Raw genomic sequence first — 17,753 nt, 5'->3', positions numbered from 1 at the left:
TGGAGTATATCAGTGACATATTTTGATCAATATATCCCCAATCAGATGTCACTTTAGTTTATTTACGTGGTATCATTGCTGCTTGGATTTTCCTCAACATCTTCAACGGTAAAAATGTTCTTGGATAGGAATGAAGGTTATCTAATCTTGGAAAGTTAAGAAGTCCCTTAAGTAAGTGGAGATGTGTCAGGGTGGGTGACTGGATAAAACTAGGTTGACCTTTTGATGGAGATCTGTTTGGATGGGGGCACTTTGTCTATGAGGTGAGCAGCTTCTTCTCCTGATCGCCCAAACTATTTCCTATCAAAATTTGCTGGTGAGTAAAGAGCATGTTGCAGTTTTAGAAGACTTTTGAGAGACACATTTCAAAGACGTAGACCTTACTGAAATTGAGGGTTATTATGAGGTTTGAGATAAATTTAGTTTTGACTTTAAGTAATAATGAAATTAAAACTACTTTGAGATGTTTCATATTTCGGGATGATTCACAAATTGCACTTTGTTGAACATCTAGTGTGTACATTTTGCCCATATTTATATGTGCAGAGTTCTAGGCCCTGACTACAGAGTCTCCGCATAGTAGTAAATGTTGCAGGGACAGAGGGGGGTGGGTGGGAAAAGGGGCAGTTACTACTAACAGGGGTGGGATTAGGGAGGAGTAAGAGAGGTTTTGGGAGAATCAGGGAGGGGTTTAGGGAGGGATATCAACCACACACAAAAGAGTAAGGGCCTAATTACTAGTTTGGTGGTGTGGGAGCGGGCTACCACACCACCGTCCCACCCTCACACCACCAACTAGGACCATTGCCCGCCCGCCAGATTACAAGTAATGTTATGGTCTGGCGGACAGGTGGAGTGGTGGTTCTGCGGCAGTGCAGTACAAATAACTGCACCTCAGCTGGACCACCAGTGCAGTCCATGCTGTGCAGGAACAGGGGTGCATGCCCACAGGGGGCACAACAAGTGACCCTCTGCATGCACCCCATCCTTAAAGGCTAAAGACAGGGCCCCCTTTGTTTCCTCACTGCCAGTAGTTTTATGGCATGAGAACATCCATGAGACCGCTGTGGTTGAGGAAACTCATAATATGCTTGATGGTGCAGCAGCGGCACACTGAGACCATTGCTCACTCAAGACCCCTGTGCCACCACAAGGGATTGCGGATCCCTGGCAGTTGCGGCCCTAAGTCAATCGCACTACTCTGATGGTGAAGACATGTAACTTACACTTTTGCAGTGACTTTATATTCAAAGTTTGTGACTATAGAAAGTAATAAAGTTACTACAAAATGGAAACTTACTCAAAAGTTGTAACTCACCTTTCTGAATCAGGTCCTAGATAAAGAATGTAGGGCCCGATGTAGGTAGCCAAATACCAGTCGGTAACGGACAATTACGGCCGTTACCGACCGGTATTTGAAGATGGAGATGTAGGGGCATGTTAAAATACAGAATCGGTAATTTTACTGATTCTGTAAAATACCGAATCGGTAAAATTACCGATTCTGTATTTTGACATGTAGGTAGCAGTTAAATCAGTGCTACAGGGGTTTAAGAAGTCGTTATTTACCACCAACTAGAAGTTGGTGGTAAATAATGAAAACCCTTTCAAAAGCATTTTTTTTGCTTTTAAGACGGTGCCATGTTACAGACATACGTGCCCTAAGGGCATGTATGTCTGCAAGATGTGCACCCATGCACAATTGAGGGGTGCAACAGGGTGTCAAAGTGACACCCTGCCACCCTTCAATGTTTCCCCCAATTACCGAATCGGTATTTACCGATTCGGTAATTGACATTCATTCCTATGGGCCTCCAGGCCCATAGGAATGAATGGCAATTACCGAATCGGTAAATACCGATTCGGTAATTACCGAATCTTACCGATTCTGTAATGAATTCGGTAAAATTACCTAAATCCCGATTGCCAGTTCTTAAATACCGAATCGGTATGATTCGGTATTTAAGAATCGGTAATCTGGGATTACCTACATCGGGCCCGTAATCTTTTCACTGGATTTAACCGAAATTAAGTACCTTAATGCAGCTTCACATTGCATATTGTTTACCGAACAATAATATTTTACAAATAATGTACAAACAGCAGTGCGGCAGCACTCCCTCTGGGCCAGGAAAGTGATGAAAACAAGACAATAACTCTCACAGTTGTTGTAGAAGAGATAGCCCTGCTCAGTAACTATGCCAGTTTTTCTGTTGTAAGTCTGTTGCCTTCTTAATTACAATTATATATTTTGCAATACAAATGCATTCTTTGCGCGTTATACCACATCTATCGTTTTTCTCTGTTCTTCTGTTCTCTAAACACATTCTCAAACAACGTCAAAAGATGAAAAAAGCTTGACATTAGAATCAATTTAGGAATAGCCGATCAATGCATTGCAGTTCCGAGGTTCCCAGATTAAGGGGCAGATGTATCAAGATACCATTTTGCACTTCTCAAATAGCGATTGTTAAGGAATCGCTATTTGAGAAGTGCAAAATGGTATGTATGTAGAATTTCGCTATTTATTAGCGATTCCTTAGAATTCCTTAATTGCGATTAGCAAATTGCTAATCGCAATTAAGGAATAATTTCCCATTCATTTCTATGGGCCAGGAGGCCCATAGGAATGAATGTAAAATTATACTCAATTTGCGATTAGCAATTAGCTAATCGCAAATTGAGAATAATTTCAAGGGTGTCTTAAGGACACCCTGCTGCACCCCTGAATTTGATATGTGTACGCATATGGCGCACATACATGCCCTAAGGGCATGTATGAGCGTCATATGGCACCTTTAGAATTTAAAAAAAATGCTTTTTGAAAAGAATTCGCAAGTTTCCACCAACTACAAGTTGATGGTAATTGGCGAATTCTTAGTCAAAAATCGCAACACTGAAATGCTTGATACATTTCAAATATTAAATCGCAATTTGCCATTTCTTAAAAGCCTCGCAATGTTAAGGAATCGCTAAATTAGCGATTCCTTAATATTGCGAGGCTTTTTGAATGATACATTCCAAATCCCGTTTTTTTTGTCGCAAACGCTGCTATTTTCCGAATCGCAGCATTTGCGACAAAAAAAACGGATGATACATCTGCCCCTAAGATTCTAAAACTATCCTCCTAGCATCGTGGGCACTCAGAACAAGATTTCCTAGGACATTTTCTTCTATTGCACACTAATCATATAGCAAAAATGCAAGGATGTGTTTCTGCTTATCGAGACACTGTAACTGCTCAGACCTGAGAATAATGGTTACCCCATTGGATGGTGCTTCTGTTCAGAGTGAGTCTCTGATTCAAGGGCAGCCGTGCGTCATACAGGCCGACATTGACCGATCCGCCGATGCCATCCGAGGGTGCCTGCCAGTTTTCAATATCAAATGTAACCGGTGGGTCGCCGTTGTCGTCGAAAAACACCTCCTGTCCAACCGGGTCCAGAAAATGGACATTCTTCACAAAAGGTAGAAGCTGCAAAACCAAACACCGGAAGACCTTTCTTAATTCACACTAAAACAGTCAGGTTAATATACAAAAATACAGAAAATGAAGATATAGTTGCCATTATTATGTGATCAAAACGAGGTAAGATTATTCTTGGTTTCTAACCACTTATTGGCATAGTGATAAAGTCAGAGGCAATTAAATCAAACAGCTTAGAACCACGGCCTGCAATGCGATGTTTGTCATGTCACAATATGGGTCAGAAAGCACATTAATTACCATTGCTTCTGTCTTGTTGCTATTGTAAGAAATAAATGTCATGAAAGATTTGAGACGTCAAGCACATCTTCATCAGCGAAAATACCAGTGTGGTGTAGTGATGCCAGACAGTAACACCACCATCAGCTGGGAAGCATTCATGTCAAAACACCACAGCCTCCTGGAGGTTATTAATGATTCTCTTCCTGCTTCTCCTCAGACCAGGCAACCCTGGACATCTTTGTCTACAAAGAATGAGGCTTTCGTAATTGCTCCATGAATCCTACGTTCTGGCAATGTGTCCTTCGTGTTCAGTTCTAGACTTTGGGCTAGATCTAGATGTAGGTAAGGAAAAAATGCACCGATTCTAAAATACCGAATCTTACCGATTCGGTATTTTAGAATCGGTAAATGCTATGTAAATAACAATTTGGTAAGTAGTACCGAATCGGTACGATTCGGTATTTACCGAATCGGTATTTACCGATTCGGTAATTCCCATTCATTCATATGGGCCTAGAGGCCCATAGGAATGAATGTGAATTACCGAATCAGTAAATACCAATTCGGTAAAATAGGGAAACATTCAAGGGTGGCATGGTGTCACATTGACACACTGTTACACCCGTGAATAGTGCTTGTGTGCACATGTGGCACACATACATACCCTAAGGGCATGTATGTCTGCCACATGGCACTGTTGAAAATGCACAGATTTGCATTTTCAAAGGTATTCGGTATTTACCACCAACTTATAGTTGGTGGTAAATAACAAATCCTTACAGCACATAAGCACTCTTAACAGTGCTTCCTACGGTAAATACCGAATCTGTAAATAATGATTCGGTAAATGCCGAATCAGTAAATACCGATTCGGTATTTACTGAATCATCCCCTACATCAGAAATGGCTCAATACCGGGTCACCTACATCGGGCCCTTTGTCATTTACCACCAGCTTTTCTATAAACATGCGTGCCCAGAGTTACTATGAATTGGGTTGGGTTTGCGTCACTTTTGTGGTGCAGCCACGTAAAATCATGTTTGGCATTTACTAAGCTACAGAAAGCCACTATCCATCACTAGGCGTGTTTTAGTAAAAACAAAGTAATGCAAAACAGCATTGTTTCATGAAATAATAGTAAATGTCCCCCATGGTTCCAACAATTGAATGAATGAATCAAAACCTTAAATAGTGTACTTTTACCCAGAACTAGACATCCTGAAGCCACAATACTAGTAAGAGGTGAAAAAGACAAAGATTTAGGGGCAGATTTATGAGGCCCTTGCGCCTCCTTGCGCCGCAATTGCGTCACTTAATGTGACGCAACGGCGGCGCAAACAATGCGCCCTATTTACAACATGACGCATCTAGGAGATGCGTCACCTTGGAAAGCCCTGCGCCATAAGGAGGCGTTCCTGCGCAGGGGGGGCGTTCCTGCGCAGGAACGCCTCCTAAAAGTGGCTGAGTGAAATCTATGAGATTTCACTCAGTCACTTTCTACGTCAATTCCTTACGCCTGCTTGAAGCAGGCGTAAGGCTGACGCACCAGGCATTGAAGAGGTGGCTCCTCTACATTGCAGGAGTCATGTCGCACTTGCGGCATGACTCCTGCAATGCGCCGCCCGTACGCCGAGAGATGCGTCACGCATCTTCACTTACTTGCACCATGGTGCGCCGCATCATAAATGCGGCGCACCATGGGTGGCGGAGCAGTGGTGCACTGTGGCGCATGTTAACTGGCGCATCCCTGGGGATGCGCCAGTTAACATAAATTTGCCCCTTAGTTTGTAAAATGCATCATACCTAGGATGACCAGGTGTCCCTTATTTCCTGGAACAGTCCTGGCTTTTCAACATCCGTACTGGAAAATTTCAGTAAACTTAGTACATGTCCAGGATTTCAGAGAGGGTGGACAGAACGCGGAGGAAAGCAAATATTCCCATATTGCAGGACAGCATTAGTAAACATTCCCTAGTAGAAAGCAACTCAGTTGACTTCGATAACACGATGGATCTGCTTATGAGTCAGTCATTGTTTTCCGACCCGTGCTTAAACCCCTGTTTACACACGGATCAGCATTACGAGTTGAGTGTTATTTAACGAATTCATTGATTATCAGAGGCTTCAAATACCTCAGCCTTTGTTACATTTTGATAGGCCAAATTTGCCAAACTTGAACAGGGAGCAGGCATACGGTAATTACCGTTTCATGTGGATTCTGGTGCCTGCGGCATGCTAGTCCTCAGAAACTCGTAATAGGTGCTGTTTGTCACACCCGATAAGTAACTAATCCAGTGGTATCATTATTTACCAGCTGTGATAAATAGCACATATTCTTGTAATCAGGCCCTATGAGTGCAAAATTTGCATTGAATTCCCCTCAGTGCAACATTGTTTGTGGTTTCCATGTTTGTGAGGGCAGTCATTTAAGTCAATCTGTGCCCCTGAGCCGATGCAATACTTTAGCCGATGCAATACTTTAGTTATTCTTCTATGACCATGCAATGTCCGGGTTTTACATTTCAAATTCTGATAATCCTAATCATATCTGAGACTGCTCATTTATCCTCCAATAGAAGTTCCTTTTTTGACTAGAAATGCTTTTCGTGCCCCACCACATCGGTGCGCCCATGACTGGTGACCGCATTGGTAAACCTGAACTGTTTGAACTTCCCTGGTTGCCTGCAGTGAGGGGATTGGTGACTTGAGCTTTGGACCTGGGGTCTCTGAAGTGGCAATGGAGCTGCTGTGGCATTCTGACATTATACCATTTAAACAGCCCAACTGGGAGATATTACTCATCTACCTGCCCCTGAATGGTTTTAGGACCTGGTGGCCAGTGCCCTTTGCCCCCTGAAGCTGAAGTAAGAGCTCAGCTACACTAACTTGTCACTGGCAAGATTGAACAAGATGCCTACATGATTTTACCTCCTGCTGTTACCGTGGCTGTATTTCTCTTATTCCCACCAATGTGCCTATTCCACATCTGTTGGGATTCCTTGGGGAGGTGTAGGTGTGCTGTGAGAATGGATAAAGACAAACTGGCACATGCATCAATATTGCATTTTGCGATTCCTTAATTGCGAAAAATAAGGAATCACAATTATCTAAAAATAGCGAATTCTAAAAATTCCTTAATTGCGATTCTCCAATTGAGAATCGCAATTAAGGAATACCTCCCCATCCATTCCTATGGGCCCATAGGAATGAATGGAACGACATTCTTAATTTGCAATTCACCATTAGAAATTCGCAAATTAAGAATGCAATTTCAAGGGTGCAGGGGTGTCCAAAGGACACCCTGTTGCACCCCTGAAATCTGCTTAGAAGTACATTTTGCACACTCACATGCCCCAAGGGCATGTGTGTGTGTAAAATGGAACTTTGAAAAATGCACTTTAGTGCATTTTTCAAAGTTTTCGCAAATTGCCATGAAGGTCAACTTCATGGTAATTTGCTCCCCTTATTTGGGAATTTGCAAATTTTTAGAGTTTGATGCATTGCATTTAAGGAATCTCAATTTGAGATTCCTTAAACGCAATCGCAATTTAAGAAATCGCAATTTTGCGATTTCTTAAATTGCGAAAATTACAAAAATATTAATGCATCTCCAAAATGGGAATTGCATTCGCAAACTGCCGAATTTTGCGATTCGCACCATTTGCGAATGCAATTTCCTTTGATGCATGTGCCCCTAAGAGAGCATTGTGAGCTTAACAGGCAAATTGGATTTAACACTATGAAACTGCCTCAAATTGTAGTGGTGAACTGATCATTGACCTGGTGAGCTATTGCACTGTTGTTTTATTACAATTGGTTATACTTGCTGTAAACATGGTGGTTGATGTCATTGCTATTGCATAATTATGTAAAGCACTTCCATGACTGAAGGACCCTGTGCTGAGGTAGCAATACCTCATGAATTGGCTGTGGGTGAGAAAATGGAATGCACTTTCTGTGATCTCCTCAAAGCTATTTGTGAATCCAGAAGTGCACTTGAACAGAAGATAGATGTGTTTCCTATTGAAAATGAATCATTTTCTCTCATATTGCCAGAAGGCCACTGTGGTAATGTGCAAAACGGAAGAAGCAGTGAAGATTATCACTGGTAACATGGCTGCAAATGTAATATCATGAAACACTGTGTCATTTTATTACCTAGAGGAGAGGGTGTAGGATAGAGGCTAGGCCATATAGTTTATGGTAGGCCGATGGCCACCGGTGCATCTTTTTACTGGTTGACTGGATAGCACTGAAGCTTGTAAAGAGTCACTCTGTACATTTTCATCCAAGCAGTGTAGTAGATCAACTTGTATTGCATTATGTTAGGTGTGCAAGATTTAACTCAAAGCCAGGTTGGGCATAGGACCTAAACTTACAAAGCAGATGCTAGGTTTTTTGAAGCAAATTATCATAAAATGCCTTGCATAAGCAACACTTGGGGGAACATTTTTGCCTTTGATTCTCCACCTTATGGGTCTTACAGCAGGACATTTACGTTTTAGTGAGTCATGGCCTGTGCAAAAGCACTGTTAATTCCACGTGGCGTGCAGATATTTGTTAAGAGCTTTACAATTATGTTGCTAATTAGTGGGAATCGAGGGTGCTTGCTTGAATGGGAGTTTAGTAAGGCAGGGTTTGTGTATTCATGTGGCATGTAATATAAAAAATATCATTGATCTTATCATGGAGCGGGTGCATGATAGGATTTGTCGATCGATATTCTTTTGGTCTACTCTTCCACTCTTAGTAATTGGAAGGGTCACTTCGATTAAAATTATGGTACTCTCACAGTTTCTGTAAATTTTTCAGGGGTTAATTTACCTGGTGCCCAAGATCCTATTATGAGTGCTGGACAAATCAATAATATTTTTGATGTGGGTGGGCTCACAATCAGGATTACATTTGGGACTCTGAAACGCCCTACGAATAGGATGGTGTTGTGTCACTGTTGATCTTAAATTCAAATATATGGCACCGGACATAAGTCCTTGACCTCCAGGTTTGCTATCATGTATAACTGTTGCCCGGTATGGGTGAATAAAGGTGCTGAAACGAACGAAATTTTTTTGATGAAGCAAATCTTCAAGAATTTTTACATTTTTGTAACCTTGGCAAAAGGATATAGCGATCATGCAAATAAAGGGTAGGCTGCGTGACAGTGGTAGATCATTACAATATAAAAGTATGTGCAGCATTTGCTAATTCTTAATTGGGGCTCTTTGTGATATACCCAAGATTTATATGAGTATCCAACAGAACTAGCAGGGGGTTTCGTTATGTTGCCTGTCTCCATGGCAATCCTGTAAAATGAAATCCTGCGAACACACAAATCCAGCCACAAGTTAGAGAGGGTAATTGCAACTGGAGTGACATGGACTGACTTTTTGGTTCAAACATCAGCTCAGGTCTCAGTATTCAGTCTTGTGAGATCCTCCTCAGACAAGAACATGATTAAATTAATACGTCAAGCTGGAATGTAGTCAGTATTTTGAACAATTTAGGGGACTTACAAATGTAAAACGACATTATTGCGGTCGCCAGTAGGTAGTTATAGTTAGGACCTAGTTTCCATAGGAAATCCACAACATTCTATTTGGAATAACTTTGGCGCTGGAGGATGAATCTTCGTGAATTTCTCCAAGAACATGGCATGCTTAGTTCCGCTCCTTCCCTGAAAGTTTGAGGGTGATTCATCAAGTGGGGGCCGAGAAAAAAGTGGGTCCCAAAACGTGTTTTCCCCATGCAATTTTTCATAGGGACCTTTAGCCAGGGCTACAGCCCGAACAGCTGAACGGAATTACACAAAATTTGGCAGAGAGGTAGAGTTCTGTTCGCAGATTGTGCTTTTTGTTAAATGGTGTAAATCCGTTCAGTAGTTTCTGAGAAAGTTGCAAGTAAAATCATAGCGATATCTAGAGACGGAGTTCAGCACGCGTACTGAAATCTGTTCAATTAAGAGCGTGAGCTGCATGCTGATTGGCTGTGAACTGTCTGTCAACACTCAAAATCAGGAAATGTTGGCGGCCATCTTGTGCCTCGCTAGAACCGAGTCACAAGAAAACAGTAAAACAAAGTTGAGAAATAAGGGAAGGGGGTAGGGTAGAGACATTCTGACCCTCTAGGCTTGCTCAGGGGGTCGTACATGGATGTTTAGGCTCTATTTTATTTTTATTTTTTTTAAAAGAAAAATCGCGGCGTACGCGTATGGAAATACGTACAATTACGAGCAGGAGCTGCATGCTGATTGGCTGTTAACACTGCAAACCAGGAAGTTTTGGCAGCCATGTTGTTTGTCGGGAGAGCAGAGTCAGAAGAAAACAGTAAAACAAAGTTGAGAAATAAGGAAACGGGGCAGGGTAGAAACATTCTGAGCCTATAGTCTTGGTCAGGGGGTGCTACATTGATCTTTAGGCTCAATTTTTATTTTTTTAAAAATAAAAAATGGCAGGGTAATCATGCAGTAGTTGTACGCTGTGTAAAAGTTGAAAAAAAAGTAGAAGTCTGTGTCATTTATTAGGTCCCGGGGGGAAATTATGGGGGCAATTTTGCTGCATAATAGGGGCTTGTAAGGTGCCCCGAGCACCGGGGAACGGAACTCCTCTGGTTTTATTTTGAAGTATGCAGGGGGGGGTTACGGTCATACTCTCCGCTGTCTCGGTGAGCGGCACCCCTCGGGTCGTTTAAAAAAAACAAATATGTTTTGAGATCTCTCTCTCTCTCTCTCTCCCCATACACGTCGCGGGGAACGCCACTTTTCCTGGGGCAGTGATATGTAAAATGACCTTCCAGCTCCGGGTACCTGCATTGTGTGGAGTTTTTTATTAATGTTGGGAGGGTGGGCTTGATAATACGTCCTTGTTAATTCCCATAGAAGGCTGTGTTCTGGTGTTAAGAAGGGCTTCTATGGGAAATAACAAGGCCGTATTATGAAGGTCATTATCGCCGTTTTATCAGCAGTTTCCTGCCAATAAAACCGCAACACTTTTAACACCGGTCCGTGCGTGATAATATGCACCTAGATTTAGTGGTAAAAAAAAAGAGCAATGGGCCATATTTTCAACAAAAGGCGATACATTATCGTCGCTTTTATTGGCAGGAAACTGCTGATAAAGTGGCGATAATGGGCTTGATAATATGCCCCTGTGAATAACCATAGCAGCCCAGGTTAACATCAGAACTTGGGCTGCTATGGGAATTTACAAGGGCCTATGGTTTTTTATTAATGTTGGGAGGGTGGGCTTGATAATACGTTCTTGTTAATTGCCAAAGAAGGCTATGTTCTGGTGTTAACATGGGCATCTATGGGAAATAACAATGCCGTATTATCATGGTCATTATCGCCGTTTTATCAGCAGTTTCTTGCCAATAAAACGGCGATAATTGTAACACCAGTCCTTGATAATGCGCACCTACGTTTTCTGGTCAAAAAAAGAGCAATGGGCCATATTTTCAACAAAAGGCGATACATTATCGTCGCTTTTATTGGCAGGAAACTGCTGATAAAGTGGCGATAATGGGCTTGATAATATGCCCTTGTGAATAACCATAGCAGCCCAGGTTAACATCAGAACTTGGGCTGCTATGGGAATTTACAAGGGCCTATGATTTTTTATTAATGTTGGGAGGGTGGGCTTGATAATACGTTCTTGTTAATTGCCATAGAAGGCTATGTTCTGGTGTTAACATGGGCTTCTATGGGAAATAACAATGCCGTATTATAATGGTTATTATCGCCGTTTTATCAGCAGTTTCTTGCCAATAAAACGGCGATAATTGTAACACCGGTCCTTGATAATACGCACCTAAGTTTACTGGTCAAAAAAAGAGCAATGAGCCATATTATCAACAAAAGGCGAAACATTATCGTCGCTTTTATCGGCAGGAAAGTGCAGATAAAGCAGCGATAATGGGCTTGAAAATATGCCCTTGTGAATAACCTTAGGAGCCCAGGTTAACACCAGAACCTGGGGTGCTATGGGAAGTTACAAGGGCCTATTATCAAGCCCATTATCACCGCTTTATCGGCAGTTTCCTGTCGATAAAAGCAGCGATAATGTATCGCCTTTTGTTGATATATGCTCCTTCATTTCTATGATAGTATGTAAAGGTTTCCTTTTTTGTTGGTGTAGCAGTTGTACTCTCTTCGCATGCTCAGTCAGCGTTGTTTTCGAAGCCCACGTTTTCTTTTTCTTCAAGTTCAACAAGGAAACCTTTCTTTATATCAGTTAGTAAATCTGTCGCTTTCTTTTTCCAGTTCGTGTGTGTCATCCGCTGCTGTACTTTTATACAGTATTAATAGTCATATTTTTTATATATTTATTTGAAAGGTAGTGCCGAGGAGCCAAACGTTGATTACCTACTTCGTCCACTGCCATTTTAGTAGAACTCAGTAGTTTTCAATCCTAGTCTTGACTATCTTACTATAGTATTTCAACATTATTATTATTGTGGGCAGTCATATCCCTCCCCCACAAAATAAAAGAAGTATTTAGTCTTTTTTTATTAACTTTTATTAAACAATAAATATAAACGAAACTCAATTATAACTATATTACAACTGGAAAAATAACTTAAACAATGTTATAAACAAATTGTAAAATGGATTCCAAAAGGTGTCCGATTGTTAATCTGCAAAAGAAAAAGAAAATTAGAGTTTAGAATTATGTAGATGTGAATAAATGAGCTGAAGCATTACGGGGCATATTATCAAGAACGGCGATAAAATTATCGCCATTTCAGCGGCAGGAAGCTGCAGCTAAAGCAGCGATAATGGGTTTGATAATATGCTGTTGTGAATTACCATAGCAGTGCAGGCTGTGGTGTTAACCTGGGCTACTATGAGATTTTACAAGGGCATATTATCAAGCTCATTATCGCCGCTTTAGCGGCAGTTTCTTGCCGCTGAAACGGCGATAGTTTTATCGCCGTTCTTGATACTATGCCCCTACAAGTTTTGGTAACTCTACAGTTTTACGTGTGCAGTGTGACTCGTACATTCCAGTTCTGTTGTAGTGCTGCGTTCAAGTGGTGTCTATATGGAAGTGCCTAGTGCATTACTGACGCTCGGTATGGTGACATTTCTAATGCATTCCTGTGAAGGCTTTGTAGATCTAGGCCTTTGTGCTTAGCGTTGTATAAACCTTGCGGGTAAACATTTTAGGCAGTTGGTGTCACAACGTATTCTGAACAATTCTTCTACACGTCTACACGTCGAAGACAGCAGTGTCTAAGTTTAGGAGAGAAAGAGAAATGATGTCACAGAGAGTCAGGGAGAGAAAGAGAGAGAGAGAAAACAACATTAAAACTGTGTCGCAGAGTCTGGAGTTGACATTTTTTCCTTGCATCACTTTACTCATGTTACAAGTGACTCAATAGTGGCGTAATAAGGTTGTGGATCTGTTTGTCAGACTGTTGTAACCTATCTGTTGTCATTGCTTGGAGGTAATTATAGATCAAACCCATTATAGCCACTTTAGCGGCAGTTTGCTGCAGAGAAAGTGGCGATAATTTTGTCGCCAAGGCTTGATAATATGGCCCTCTCTCGTTTCACAAATAAAGCTAACACTACAGTTTTATGAGTGCAGTGTACCTGGTACATTTTACAGCATTCCAAGTTCAAGTGGTGTCTATATTGAAGTGCCTACTTCGTTACTAACGCCCGTTATGCCGAATTATTTCTAATGCATTTCTATGAAGGATTTGTAGATATAGGCCTCTGTGCTTACCTTGTATAAACAGTGCGGACACCGAAGTTCACAACTTGAGTTCACCTCTGCTTCTATACGTCAAAGTACATTCCATAGGTTGCAGAGAATTCCATTGCTGTTGGTCGATATGCCGTAGTTGCTTCTGAATTATGTTTGCTTAAGGAAACAAAAGGACATTTTGATTAGTCATCGTAAACGGAGTTACGTAACTTCTATCAAAAGTGAATTTTAATGTGAGTTCTTAATATTCCGTAGTTAAGAGTGTTGCAGCTACAGCAAACAAAGGAAGATCAATAAGTTAGAGGTTTGGGAAGGCCTTGTGACGCAGAAAAAAAAATACTATCATGGACGCACAATTAATAATAATAGAAGGCTAAGCACGTGGCGTAGTACAGAAATGCGACACAGACATTTATGCTCGCACAATTTTTAAGATTAGAGGTGTATAAGACGTCGTGACTTATAAAGAAATATTTAAATTATGTAAGTACAATTTAAAACCATTGAGGGGTAGGAAAGCCATATGAAGGATAAAAACTAGTATTATGCATATACAATTTACAGTGGAGGCTGATGTTGTGACGTCTTCTCTTACCTTTGCTTCTGTCGTCTTTTGTCATGTCTTGAAAGGCTGTGGTTTCGCTGAGTCTGTTTTTTTTCCGACAATCTGTGTGTCATCGCAGCAGAGGCAGGCAAAAGAGAGCGTGCTCACGTCAGTGCCCGCATTATATGGGAACTGCGAGGGCTGACCAAACCAAGCCCAGGGCCGTCTTTGGTAGCGTTTTCGCGGTCTGCAAGAATGATGGCCCTGGGGGACATCCCATTGGCTAATGTTTTGGTTTCAGGCTAAATGATAGCAAGCATGCTTGGTGGTGGCATGTGTGCAGTGGGGCCGGGTGTGTACCGTGCTTGTGCAAGTGTGAGTGTGTGCACCAACAATTAACAACAGAGAGAGATGGCGGCGGTGTTATCATGTGCGCAGGCCCAGAATCGGATCTGCAATGAGTCAGCACTTCTAATCATTCTCCTTAGCATGCCCTGAGCTCTGATTTGTTACTGAGAGGGTGATCGCACCATAGTTTGTACTGCTTATCATACTCAGCGTGACCCGCGCATACAGTACGAATATTCTTTGACGTTACGCGTGGCATTAAAGCTTCGGTGTGACGTCATGTACGGCGTTCTGTATGCGAAAGGGGGCAATGTTTCGACTTCATTTAAAACATGTATGTATTTAATGTACATACTAAGGGCAGACATTTGGGATAAATATGAATTTTTTTAATACTTGTAATAATCATATATTACTTTCAAAAAGAATTACACAAATCGCCGTAGAACATCATGCGTACTCGTATTGAAAGAGTTGCGCAAGCGCATCATAAGCGTATGTAAAGCCATGTGACTTAAAAAGTAGAGATTTGATTGGTTCATAACTTTTCCTATTGCGACTGTTGAAAGTTCCGTCCTATTATAATTATTCGACTTTGACTTTCTAAGAAGAAGCATTTGTTCTGAGAATCTTCTCAAATAGAAGGAAGATCACAATAATAAGAGCAATGGAGTCATATTCCAGCAGTTCTTCAGAGGGAGATTTCATTCCTGAAGAACCTCCAAAGAAGAGGAAAGAAGCTCTAATTCGGAATTTTTTCACTTTTCCAGAAGGTCAAAAAAAGTTAATGCTCCAAAAGTAACTTGTAAAATTTGCGAAACAACTCTTTCAAGTGGTGATCCATGAAAAAAATACTCCTTTGGCACAGCAAATATGGTGCGACACGTAAAGAATTTCACCCCAAGAACTTTGCTCAAGCTGCAAGACGAAGGTTGCATGAGAACCCACCTGCTGCTACACCTAGCACATCAACTGCGTCAGCAGCATTTTCAGCAAGCAGTCCACACCCACATATTGATTCTGACTTTGCTAAAGTTAAAATTCTATGCATTTATTGCGATAAACTTTTGTGTTATGGGGAACAGTCTATAGACTTGATGAAACGCAGGATGCAGGATCATTGCTGTCCTCGACATTAGTTGTTCTTTTTTTCATTCTTTTGTTCCGCTTGGAATTTGTTGAGAAAACATAAAAAAAATACAAAATAAAAAAAACTGTTCTTTTTAGAACTACCTTCACTGGTCAAAGAATGAACTATATTTCTATGTTAGTGTGTAAAAGTTTGTCAGAATGAATGTGTAGTTCATAAATGAATGAATGAATATGTTACTAGTGTATGGAGAATGTGAAAGTGCAGAACTGTAAGGAACTGCTACAGCATAAATCTATAAGGTGTGTATCTATAGTATACTGTAGTATGTCCGAAGCACTTGAATGTATCATATGTATATAAATATGTTACAAGTCTATGTTTCAATTTGCGTGTCTGGTGAAAGTGCCTGGGTGAATTTGTATGTCTTAGGGGTGGATTTACAATCCCCTTGTGCCTCTTTAACACAGCCATTGTGTCACTTTTGTGACACAGCGGTGGTGCAAAAGATGTGCCATGGTGTGTGGTAGCAACAATGTGACACATCTGGAGGGTGTATTACATTGTAAAGCGCTGCGCCAGAAGAGGGTTTCTTGTGCAGAAGGGGGTGCAGCAAGGCCTCCTAAAAGTGACTGAGTGAAATGTATAACATTTTATTTAGTGACTTTTGAGCGTATGCTGTGTCAAAACCTTGCACATGCTTGAAGCAGGTGTAAGGTTTGATACAGCATTGTGAGCATAGGGCCCCAAGAGAATTGCTGGAGCTGTGTTATACTTGCAACCGATGTCAAGCAATAATTCATCCAAAAACTACTTTGCAATTTAGTTTTGTTAATATTTTATAATAAGAATATGAAATATAATCTAAAAAATAAAATAAATATAAATATTTATATTAAAAATATAAGAAATTAGTATAAAAAGAAAGACATAATAATGAATACATTTATAAATTATTATTTACAAAACCCTATGAAATTCACTGAACAAACCATAGGTTTCACACACGTTATAGTTAGAAATTAGCATTTAAAAAACCTTGCAAATTCATTGAAAAAACTATAGGTTTCACACGTTATAGTTAGCTGAACATTTCTATCATACAAAACTTTTGAAATTCCTTTGTTATAGTTAGCTCAGCTAACTATAACTTGCGCGCCCGCAATGCACTGGTGATGACGTCACACTTTAGTGACCAGTTGGAAGACGCTCTGTTCATGTGCCAAGCCTTTCATTTAACAAAAATTACCAGCACACGGATGATGTGAAGCAAAAATATAGAGACCCAGTAGAAATTTCATCACGCATTAGAACGCTATCATTTATCGAGCACAGTCGTTTGGCACAAGCGGGCGATGAATATCTTCCTCAACACTAGACCCAATCTATTTAAATGTTAATTGCAAGGATATAACGAGAAGTTTCCCAAATTTTTCTCCACGTGTTCGTTGTCTGGAAGCAACATACATGAGATACTGCGTGAAATATAAATTTGAATATATTCATAGAGAAAAGCTAGTAGTATTGGACTCTATTACAGTAATCGTTATTGTGAAAGAAATACAGACTTCCTGAAGAAGGCTTACGCCGAAACGTGTTGAATGGGAATGTGTTTCTGTATTCTATGAATTGTTTGATTTAATTCTTGTATATTACTTTTGTATTATCTGTCCACATAATCCATGTTGCATGAACAGTCACCCTTTCTATATGGGTCAAAAATAAGTTAAAAATAACAGATAAAAAAGATGAAATAATAATTGAATACTATAAAATAATAAAAAAACAACAGAATATATCAGGAATACATACAGTGTTAATCTATTTACTAGTACCACTTCTTTATTTGTTCTTGTGAAACATGCACAAAACCCAGTGCTTTTTGTTCTCCTTTTCTAAAGTGATGACGTCACATATTACATCACTCATGACATGGTCAGTGACATCACTCATGATATCACTGATGACATCTCAAATGACATCTCTGATGACATCACTGATGACATCATCGAGTGACTGTATGTTTCTATAAAGTTTAAATATGTTTTATATATATACATGCCAAAGTGTATTGAAGAATGAGTGGGCGTATAAGTATCTGGATGGAGGATTTAGTAGGTGTGTGACTGTATGAGTGAGTGAATAAATGTGTCCTACTGAATGCATGGGTTAGTGACTAAACTGTGTGAATGTCTGTATCCATGTGTCTGTTATTGTGTAAGCTTCTGCATGAGTTGGTGAGTAGCTACATGAGTACCTATATGGGTTATTGATTGGTTGCCTGAGTATCTGTATGGGTGCCTGAGTGTTTATGTGGGTGGGTGGGAGGTGTGTGACTTTGTGCATAGATGT

At 40.5% G+C, this 17,753-nt stretch overlaps 1 protein-coding gene across 1 annotated transcript in view; it reads right to left on the bottom strand.

Moving 5' to 3' along the window:
- Nucleotides 1-3,241: 3,241 nt before the first annotated feature.
- The window catches only part of LOC147705855 (extracellular calcium-sensing receptor-like), a 239,223-nt gene continuing 224,711 nt past the window's right edge, over nucleotides 3,242-17,753 (bottom strand). Inside the window, exon 4 of the mRNA XM_086929571.1 lies at nucleotides 3,242-3,475. Within this exon, the coding sequence (XP_086785697.1) occupies nucleotides 3,242-3,475 (234 nt within the window). The remainder of the gene's footprint in view (nucleotides 3,476-17,753) is intronic.

The sequence above is a fragment of the Lissotriton vulgaris genome, chromosome 7 (genome assembly GCF_964263255.1).
Source record: "Lissotriton vulgaris chromosome 7, aLisVul1.2, whole genome shotgun sequence".
Taxonomy (NCBI): domain Eukaryota; kingdom Metazoa; phylum Chordata; class Amphibia; order Caudata; family Salamandridae; genus Lissotriton; species Lissotriton vulgaris.
The sequence above is the reverse complement of the archived record's forward strand: the minus strand, read 5'-3'. Positions and strand labels throughout refer to the sequence as shown.